The following is a 10,711-nucleotide window of genomic DNA, read 5'->3' as shown; positions in this document are numbered from 1 at the left end:
TCCATTAACATTAATCCACCGGGTTACACAAATCTGCCACTTTGAAAAACAGTGGGTTTGAGAGATCTCTAGTGCAGCACCCAATAGGCCTGCACTAGAGGACATGTAGGAGTGCATTGTACTGGGGACGTTGGGTTGTTGGTCTGATTCGACGTATCTTTTCAGGGTGGCAGAATTATGTGCCCTGGTGGAATTATGTTAGTAGATTATATATCAAGTTAGTGTGCTTCGCTTTAAGGCCGGTTATACCGGCTGGTAGTAAACAGATACAGACATGCCTTGTGAAAAACGCCCATTTCAGTGGTTGGAGATAGATGACTCAGTGTTTAAATAACCTAAATACATGTAACGTTATCTTCCTTTAGTTAATCAGACCTTTTGTAGACCAAATGTTAACCATTGATTAGGGGAGAAATGGTCGTGCTTATAGGGTGCCTTGTGATTGTTCTTCATACCCTTGTTTGGGCGTTGCGTCTTTGCTTTGTCGTTTTTATAAATTGTCTTCACGAATATTATATTTTCTCAGCAGCTGGATACAAAACGCTCTGCACATTTCATATTCTCTTTAAGCGTCGCTGCATGCAAATCTAGGGAACATTTTCACATGTCAAACCCTTGTAACGTACACTTTATATCACCATTTGTGCTCATTTGTTACATAATCCATCCAAGCGATCTGAAGCGGTACTACACCCTTAAAGGATTTGTTTTCCAACCATCGGAAATTCAAAGTTCAATGCCAAATATGACAAAATTACGTTACATGTAATGTTACCGACGTCATTTCAGAATAAAGCTTTCTTCAAATGTGACGGTATTATCGATCCTTTGATATTGATTCAGTGCCATTCTCTGTGGAAAGTAGTGCCGAGTTGCCATAACGGTTATGGTGTTTGGCCCAGAGCCCAGAGGTCCAGGGTCCGACTCCCCTGATATGCCACCGATGTTGTGCCCTTGGGAAGGCACTTTACATCACAGTGCTTTCTTCTGTAGTTTCATAATTTGTTGACCAAGAACATTGAAAAACACAAAACAACGTCTCAACTCGTTCATCACGACTCGCGCCCTTACACGACCGATCCCTCCCGTAACCCCAGGAGGAACTGTACTGCAAGTTGCCACCAGCCATAAACGCCTCGGCGTTACCCTCACAAATACACTTTTCTGATCAAACGACATCGACATCATCTCTACCAAGGCTAGACGATCTTCTGGATTGCTATGTGCTATAAGGAAGACGATATCGAAAGACCTAATTCTCACACTTTACACAACAATGACAAGCCCAAACCTGAGAGTATCCTAGCCTCCGTTGCAGGCTTTCCCACTAGCGATTTTACAACTTATCGGGTCCAGTTTTTTTTTTTTTTAGTTTTTGGCTAGGGGTCGTATCTGTCGTAACAGCGGTTACAGGATATCAAGCAGATACGGGGCGTCAAGCTGATACGGCCCCAGCCAAAAAAACTGGATCCGATTAGTTGAAAAACTATGCTAAACATGTTATAACATTACATCTCAAAGCAATCTCACACAAGACAAATTAGCAATTTTGGGGCTTCGCTGCGTCTTTCGGAAGTCAGTTTGCGGAGGTGCCCAGAGCACGTTAAAGTGGAAGGGCTAACAACCCCTCCATGTAAAGATTTGAAGGAAACCTCCTGCCCTACGTAACACCAGGCAATAAAAGGATGTGAACGAACGAACGAACGAACACATAGCACCTTGCGCGTCGACATATGACAGCCATGTCCAAGATTCGATGTAAGGGCCCTGTCACACTTGTGCGTATATTCAAGTGCGTATGAGTTGCGCATCAACATTTCTTTGGTTTATTAAAATAAAATTTGAGGGAGGGAAGTTGTTTTTCACTTTGACCTACCGTTGTGCGGCCTGCTTATCGAACCAAAGAAATGACTTATTCGGCTGCAAACTGAACCTAAACCCAAAACATGTTAATACGCAACTTCTGCGGACTTGTATATACGTACAAGTGTGACATGGGCTTAAGGAACGCTAACCATACAATTCGCACTATTTGATTTATTTCTTGAGGAATTTATTGCCACAATCGTCTAACAATGAACAGGGTGGTGCCAATCGTAAATAAACACAGGTTGCCTTCGTTTTAGAAACTGCAGCCAAGCCTCAGAGAAGTTGACATCAACTTGCAAAGTACACTTACTCTGCAGGGCGTACATCTTCCCTTGCAACAGATCTGCGCTGTACTGTGCAGCATCCTTCTGACACTGCTGGCTGATGTTGCCGGTAGGTTGGGCGGGAATGGTGATATCAGTCCAGTTCACGGTGTTAGAATCCAGAATAATGTCGGAAAGTTTTTGCTGAAGACGACCCATCGACCTGGATACGGACCCTAGCATGTTTAAATGGGCGGTAGTCTCGGGACCATCTCGGCTCCATATTGCCTGTGACCTAGCCAGGCTAACTACAGCCGAACAGAGACTAATAAACAACAACAACCGCATAGCCATAACCCTCTTCGTATAGGCAGAGTACCTCTGAACGGCACGTCTTCCCCAGAGCGAGAAACTATGCAAATAAGATCTAGAGTTGAAGCAACTTTTAGGTCAGCCGGAAGATAGGGCCAATGACGTAATGACGTAAGTAGGTCATATCGTTTAATGAGGTTGAGAGAGGCATTTCACGACATCTTGGTTTTCTGTTCAAGCAAGTGCCCATGTACTTCTCACAAAGGCTTCTTGGGAGTTTCATACTATTGTAAATGGAATCATTCAAAAAATGACCCATCGCACGAATTAATGAAAACAAGGTATAGGTTTTGTTTATCTGATACCTATGTATAAAGTCCGGTGAGATGACCAGAATGAACAGGACTACCCAAAGTAGCACAAACAGGGCAAAGTCTGACCAGGCCTATAGGTCGTTAGCATGTGTACCCGCCTGTGGAAAGTATGTGAACATCCATTAACATTAATCCACCGGGTTACACAAATCTGCCACTTTGAAAAACAGTGGGTTTGAGAGATCTCTAGTGCAGCACCCAATAGGCCTGCACTAGAGGACATGTAGGAGTGCATTGTACTGGGGACGTTGGGTTGTTGGTCTGATTCGACGTATCTTTTCAGGGTGGCAGAATTATGTGCCCTGGTGGAATTATGTTAGTAGATTATATATCAAGTTAGTGTGCTTCGCTTTAAGGCCGGTTATACCGGCTGGTAGTAAACAGATACAGACATGCCTTGTGAAAAACGCCCATTTCAGTGGTTGGAGATAGATGACTCAGTGTTTAAATAACCTAAATACATGTAACGTTATCTTCCTTTAGTTAATCAGACCTTTTGTAGACCAAATGTTAACCATTGATTAGGGGAGAAATGGTCGTGCTTATAGGGTGCCTTGTGATTGTTCTTCATACCCTTGTTTGGGCGTTGCGTCTTTGCTTTGTCGTTTTTATAAATTGTCATCACGAATATTATATTTTCTCAGCAGCTGGATACAAAACGCTCTGCACATTTCATATTCTCTTTAAGCGTCGCTGCATGCAAATCTAGGGAACATTTTCACATGTCAAACCCTTGTAACGTACACTTTATATCACCATTTGTGCTCATTTGTTACATAATCCATCCAAGCGATCTGAAGCGGTACTACACCCTTAAAGGATTTGTTTTCCAACCATCGGAAATTCAAAGTTCAATGCCAAATATGACAAAATTACGTTACATGTAATGTTACCGACGTCATTTCAGAATAAAGCTTTCTTCAAATGTGACGGTATTATCGATCCTTTGATATTGATTCAGTACCATTCTCTGTGGAAAGTAGTGCCGAGTTGCCATAACGGTTATGGTGTTTGGCCCAGAGCCCAGAGGTCCAGGGTCCGACTCCCCTGATATGCCACCGATGTTGTGCCCTTGGGAAGGCACTTTACAGTGCTTTCTTCTGTAGTTTCATAATTTGTTGACTTTATGTAGCTTACAGAAGAAGAGGGTCGAAAATAACATTTGCTTTCGAATACCGTTCTGAATAAGAGAGGAATTACACCCAAACAAGCAGAGATTTTAACTGGCAAAGTCCTTATAATATTGCACTGTGGTAAAGTTGTATGGTGCCCATTTACAAGTAATATAAGACATCAGTATCAATGGACAAAGCGAAGCGCACATGTTTACGTATCTTTAAAAAAACAAGCAAACAGACAGTCTGTATGAGAGGTAAAGGTACAGTATGTGACAAAATGTACATCACCGATGTTTAGTGTCCAAAAGTGTCACAGGTACAAATGTTTAAGTAAGAACATGTTTAGCATAATGTAGGAAAACATTTGTTGATACTTTCCCTAGGTGGAAAAAACTTGTGAGAAAGCTTCTAATTCACCAAATTCAATAAATACTGACTGTTGTTCACCAACTACTGTGAAAACATTAGGCATGCTGTGATTTTTTTAACTTGTCGATTTACCATGTAGCTGAGACTGTATGTACTGTGCTAAAATTTCTTCTTCATTTGTAATAGAACCAGACATCATTTTCGTATATTTTGGAATTGGTTGGCATTATAGAAATGAACAGTAATATATTTACTGTTTCTGCAAGCTTTACAGATTTCTCATATCTGCAATACAACAGAAGCCATAAATGCACATCGACATTTTGCAGAGATGCTGGCTTGCCCGTTCAGTACATGTATGTAGTAGGTCCTTCCTGTGTCTAGAAAGGCCGTCATTTGCCCCTGAGCAAATACAGCATGTTTAGCCATACTCCTCCCCATACAAGAAGTGGGCTGTCCCAAAATAACACCGAGAGCATCAAATTTAATTATGGCGGCTTCAACCACTAATAAATCACGACTTGACGACGAGAAAAATGCAATCCGTCTCTGAATTGGTTGTGTCGCACTTATATACAACTTATAATTAAACCCATACCAACGATGATGATATACCACTAGGCCGAGGTAGGCCGATCTGATCGATTGCGAGCAGGTTTGCATGCAGTTTCACTTTCCGCACCAACAACCTTTGACCCAGGAAGTAATACTTCACAAGCGCCTCTCAAAGTTTCAAAATCGTGAATTTAAGTACCCCGCGAATTTATGTTACCCAACGTTATAGTTTTGTATATTTGCATAGTGCATGTTTGCGCATTTTTCCAGGGTGATGTATAGTATTGTACTTTTATATGTAGTGTATAGTATTGTTGTGTATCTTTGCATATGTTCAAGCATGTTAATGAATGTAGATGAAGAATAAATAGATCTTGGGACAAGTCTTCTTGTGTTTAGATGGAATTTTTGGATGGTCCATTTCGTCAAAAGATCAATTATTGCATGGGGGGGGGGCGAAGTGAAATATGCTGAATTTGCTCTTAAAGCAAATGACGGCCACTATATACCCATCAAGTGACATAAAGCAAATACAGCATGTTTAGCCATACTCCTCCCCATGCAAGAAGTGGGCTGTCCCAAAATAACACCTGGGCAAATCGAAATATTAACTGCATGTAGAAAGGCAACATTTGCGAGAGCATTATACTTCGACAATCTCCCTCCTGATGCATAAATGGACTGTTCCAAAATCACCCGTACAAAAACTCTCTCTACAAGTTCTGCGAGACCCCAAGAGCTTCTTACTGCAAAGGCTTGCGTGTGTTCCTGCAATATGACCTCAGGTGACCTAAATAGAACAGTGTTCTTTTGCCAGTAGCAAATGGAATGCGGGGATCCTTAGATAGAACATGGATTCCTTGGCCAGCAGCAAATAGAACATGGAACGTGGATACCACTTTTGGCCTGTTTTTGGTCTGAAAATGGGTCCAAAAGTCCCCAAAATGAAGCATTCTGAAGTGATGTACACCAGAATTGTGATTGAAATCCTGTAGGGACATGTTCAAGGCACCCTTGTACCGAATTTCAGGTCACTTGCTAGCAATACCAGGGCACAGGAGCCCAAAATATAAAAATTGTCTAAAAATGACCCAAAAAACCTCAATAAAAATGATTTTAAGGCCTGTTTCGAAAGAAATGAAAAAGCACCTAAGGGTATTTGCCATCTTTACCTACATGCCAAATTTCAGGTCGTTTGGCCCAAAAATGACGGAGTAGATTCCATTTGAAGACTTGGCAGGAGAAGAAGAAGAAGAAGAAGAACGTGAACAAAAACAATATGTTGAGCCATACTAGGTATAAAAAATTATTGCGTTTTGTTTTCGCCCATACATTTATCTCCTAAGCTAGTAAAAAAAGGATCATTTCAATGCTAAAGCCCCTGTCACACTTGTGCGTATATACAAGTCCGCATGAGTTGTTTTTGGTTTAGGTTAAGTTTGCAGCCGAAGAAGTTATTTTCCCGTGGTCTAACGTTGTCTACTATGACGGTGGAGAAGCTACCATCGTAGCCGACGGTTTTCGAACTGCAAACGGCGTCAACCTATCCCCCGACGGTAACCTCGTGTATGTGGCTGACTCCAACACGGGTGTCGTAAGTGTTTATCACCGACAGGAAGACGACACTTTACGACGTAGTCACGACATCTCACTACACACGGCTGTCGACAATGTATTCGTCGATGCGAAGTCCGGAGATTTGTGGGTAGGAGCCCATCCCAAACCGATTCAGCTTGCCGAGCATTTCCAGAACGCGTCCCGCCCGTGTGGCTCCCAGGTGCTGCGGGTTGAGAACCCGGCGGAGAAGGACGCGAGGATCACCGAGGTGTACTCTGACGACGGGCGGTCAGGGTTATGGGGGTCCACCGTAGGCTGCTACCACAACAAACAGCTACTGATCGGCACTGCCAACCACAAACTCATGCACTGTACAGTCGACGTTCCCCTGTAAGGTTTCCTATGTAAGTTACCGTGCCCTCAGATTGTTTTTCAGTCATTGAGTGTCATTTATCTTGACACAGTTGGACCCATTTGATGACAGATGACAATACCGCTAAGAGCTATGGTGGCCAAAGTATGCGGAAAACAACACACATATATACATACACATGCACACACACACACACACACACACACACATACACACACACACACACATACACTTGCACTCGCACACTCTCTCTCACACACATGTGCACAGACACACACACATACACACGTACATACGCTCACGCACACACTGACACACACAAAAAAATATACTCCAGAGTGGTTTTTACTGTTCTTGTTTCTGCGATATAGAAGAAAGTAAGTCTACACTATACATAGTCTGTTTATTCCCTCCTTGTCTTCTTGAGCTACTAAACCTATTGCATTTTGATTTTTGATTGATAAAGAGCCTTTTATCATTTAATATGTAACAATACACAATATGTAACAAAACACAATTTTAAAAGCATTACTTAATATTATACTTTTGATATGGTATTTGCATAAAAGTAGCATCCGCCTTAAGTATTATGCAGTTTAATCATAATCTATCTATAGAATGTATGCATTTATTAGGAACTTTATAAGAAAATTAATAGGAATTCATTTTTGATTATTTCGAACGATTGGTTCACCTACTTTACGCAAAATACATGTAATATTTGGAAAATTCATTAGACAGTTTTTATGATGGACATTTCTGGCGTCGGAATTATTCAAAGAATTTTTCCTATATACGATAACACGAAGAATAAAGAACTTGTTCTCCAAAAACAAATCGCAAGGCGATGGTGACAACACTTCTAGAGCATTGCGATGAAAGTGAACATGGCGGCTGCGAACCCAGTCAGGACAAGCAGGTAGACTGCCAGGAAACCGCTCTTAAAGGCCGAACCAGGCTGCACAGAATAAAACACAAGCGTCAATATATGCAAAGGAGTAAATGAATAAAAAGACTCTTTTTACACAACCAAACAACAATCGATCAAAAAACAATGCAACGATTATCATATATTTCTTAGCATCCTTAAGAGAAATAGATGATAATCGTTTCATTGTTTTTTGATCGATAGTTGTGTATGTGTTACACTTCTGTACGTTTGGGACCGCATAGTGATGTCATCTCCTTTGATTGTACATATGTAAATAATTTGCGTTTGGGAATGCATCTCATTATGTATAAGCAGCAACACCTGTGCTGTATTGCTATGTGAACCAGTTAGAATTGCCTTGAAGAAGGTGACAGATGGTCGAAACGTCGGTGGAATAAATCTCTTGGTTGTGTAAAAAGAGTCTTTTTATTCACCGAGAGTCCCGATGTTTGAAATTGTTTGACGTGATGATGTTCTAACGTAGCCTGGAAAGTTTTTCTAACTGCTAACGTAATTGGTTACTAAGATACATATAATATGTGTATTTCGGAAGGACGCCAATGCTGTGAGAATTTACATAATTTGATAAGCAGCATAATAGATAAACATTTGCTACATTGTAGACTTAGGATCCTACACATGAGTCGACAAGACCATCCACCAAGAATAATTGTCAATCTTTAGACATAGTTTTAATTCAAACTGACACTGACATATGTAGACTTAAAATACCATCATTTCTACAAGTTTGCAAAAAGGCCGATGACAAATACACGATTTATTCTTCGTTAACCAATTCTTATGACTATAATTGTGTAACGAATAAATGAGGGCTTACGATTGGTCCATAAGGCCTGGTTTTATGGTAATATGTAATACATTGTATATGATAGCTTACCGGGTTGGATGTCTTTGGTTCAGGGTTCAGGTCAACAGATCTGGCACCCTTCTTATTTTCCATCTCTATTTCATCATGGTCGGGTGATGCTGAAACAGGTATACCATCTTCATCCTCTCTTTTACATCTATCTACAATTAATTTTGAATGCAAAAACTATTGCGTGGGAACTAAAAAGCCAAGTTATGCTTAGGCCACAATTGCACCGGTGTCATCATAATTAGTGGGTGTAGTCCCGGGCCTCGAAGACACAAATTTGTCCCGGTGGGAACTCTCGGTGTTCTCACGAGTAGCTCACGGCTTCTGTTTGTTACCGGGTCCCACGTTGATTTTAACTCCGTGTTAAAAACTTCCAGCTCCCCGGCCGTGCCCACAAATAGCCCGGTAGCCACAGGGTGCCCCACTGGGCCACGTAGGAGTCACGCCCGAAAGTCCCCAACCCCCTCCCCCCAAAAAACCGCCCGTGAACTACCAAGCAGAGCCCCTTTTTCCAATTGTGACCTTAGCATTAGAAAAAACATGAAAAAAGCAAAGACGATCTTACCTTTCTCATTTTCCTTGTTTTGACCACAACACTTGAGGTTGGCCTCCTGCTCCAGGAAGATTTCTGACAGAGCCTGCCACGCCACCCAGGCGGCCATGACGTACGTGGCTGCAGCCGGCAGACCCAGGAAGGGGAAGCCCAAGCCCAGGAACATCACCACAACTAGCGGGAATGTAAACGAAATGTAACAACAACAAAAATCGCCAAAAATCGATATTTAAAAATATACTCGTAGGCACGCGTCATTCTTTAAGTATTACAGTCATGTACATCCCTGCAAAGTTATATTGATAAACATCAAAGCACAAGCCAAGGAGAGCGTTTTTTTTTCTAAAAAAGGGGTGCGGCTTTATAAATCTTAATGACGTAATCATGACATCATACCAGTGTTCTCGCCAGCCTGAAATTTTTACCCGTCATTTCAATTTTGCTGGAGGGAAGAACATATCGAGCGCCGAAGGCGCGAGGCGTCGCGCCGGAGGCGTGACCATCCTAGGGGGGTTCGGGGGTATTCTCCCCCGGAAAATTTTGGAATCTAGACCCTCTGAAACGCTATTTCCTGCATTTTGAGGGGCAAATTTCCTGGTAGAATAAGCTTAGTTTAATAACATCTCTTTCGGTGAAAAATTACACAAGGGTTTCAGGCGTAATTTTGGGGGGAGGCGTGCCGTCATCGCGGTAAGATCGAATGTTCACACACAAGCTACATTTCTATGTTGTATACAATCGGCAAAGAAAATCAAGCTCAACAAAACTTTATTACGTATCTACGTCCTACAAATAATACACGCAGAATAAGTCGGCAAAAATAAAATTTTTCAACACTTGTCCCATATGCTCCCTGTAATTATTGAACATAATGAGGAATTTGACACCCTACTTTGAGAAAGAACGCCATAAAGACGTCCATTTTTTTCTCCCATGTTTTCCACGGTTAATTTCTCCGGTAACTGCACTGAATGTCTTCAAAAATTGTCGATTCAAGCCTTCCAACAGCCGCTTCGTCGTGCGATCCTTGCGATCCCCGCCATTCCCCTAACATCTCGCAAATTCACTCTTAGCTGAAATCACGCGAGTAGCGAGACTCGCATGTCATTGGTCGGTTTTTCTTGACGCGACGGAGACGAGCACTTTGATTGGTGGAATAGAATATCTGACGCCTGTTTACCATTTCTTACGGGAAAAAAACGCATGCAACTCAGCCGCCGCGGCTTGAAACTTTAATAATGTTTTACAGATTACAGAAAGCCTGATAGCTATGGGGATATTTCTGAATTTTTAGGCTTCTTTGATAACAATAACTGACGGTGAACCGAGAGGGACAAAACAGAAATAAACGCCAGCCCGATGCGACCAGCCAAAACTGTGGGGAGGGCGGCGCATGACGCCAAGTTTTCGGCGGCCACCAAATATCCACCACCGTGACCACGGCGCTCTTTGTGTGTGGCTGGGGTTGTCGCCGGCGGGCATTAGAAATGATCTAGATCGCCCTCGTCGCTAACTTCCGGTGATCCTCTGGAGTTTTTGCAAAATTCTAAACTCTGTCTA

General features: G+C 42.1%; 1 protein-coding gene and 1 pseudogene across 2 annotated transcripts in view; one reads left to right on the top strand and one right to left on the bottom strand.

Annotated features, from left to right (window-relative positions):
* Positions 1-2,904: 2,904 nt before the first annotated feature.
* Positions 2,905-6,811, top strand: LOC136444282 (serum paraoxonase/arylesterase 1 pseudogene; annotated as a pseudogene).
* A 306-nt stretch (positions 6,812-7,117) lies between these two features.
* Positions 7,118-10,711, bottom strand: part of LOC136444969 (putative ferric-chelate reductase 1) — a 39,196-nt gene continuing 35,602 nt past the window's right edge. For both annotated transcript variants that reach the window (XM_066442774.1, XM_066442772.1), the window contains exons 16-18: positions 9,164-9,325; positions 8,620-8,708; positions 7,118-7,748 (exon numbers count right to left, since the gene is read on the bottom strand). In XM_066442774.1, the coding sequence (XP_066298871.1) occupies positions 7,653-7,748; positions 8,620-8,708; positions 9,164-9,325 (347 nt within the window). In that variant the 3' untranslated portion in view covers positions 7,118-7,652. The remainder of the gene's footprint in view (positions 7,749-8,619; positions 8,709-9,163; positions 9,326-10,711) is intronic.

The sequence above is a fragment of the Branchiostoma lanceolatum genome, chromosome 11 (assembly GCF_035083965.1).
Source record: "Branchiostoma lanceolatum isolate klBraLanc5 chromosome 11, klBraLanc5.hap2, whole genome shotgun sequence".
Lineage (NCBI taxonomy): Eukaryota > Metazoa > Chordata > Leptocardii > Amphioxiformes > Branchiostomatidae > Branchiostoma > Branchiostoma lanceolatum.
This window is presented reverse-complemented; position numbering and strand designations above follow the sequence as displayed.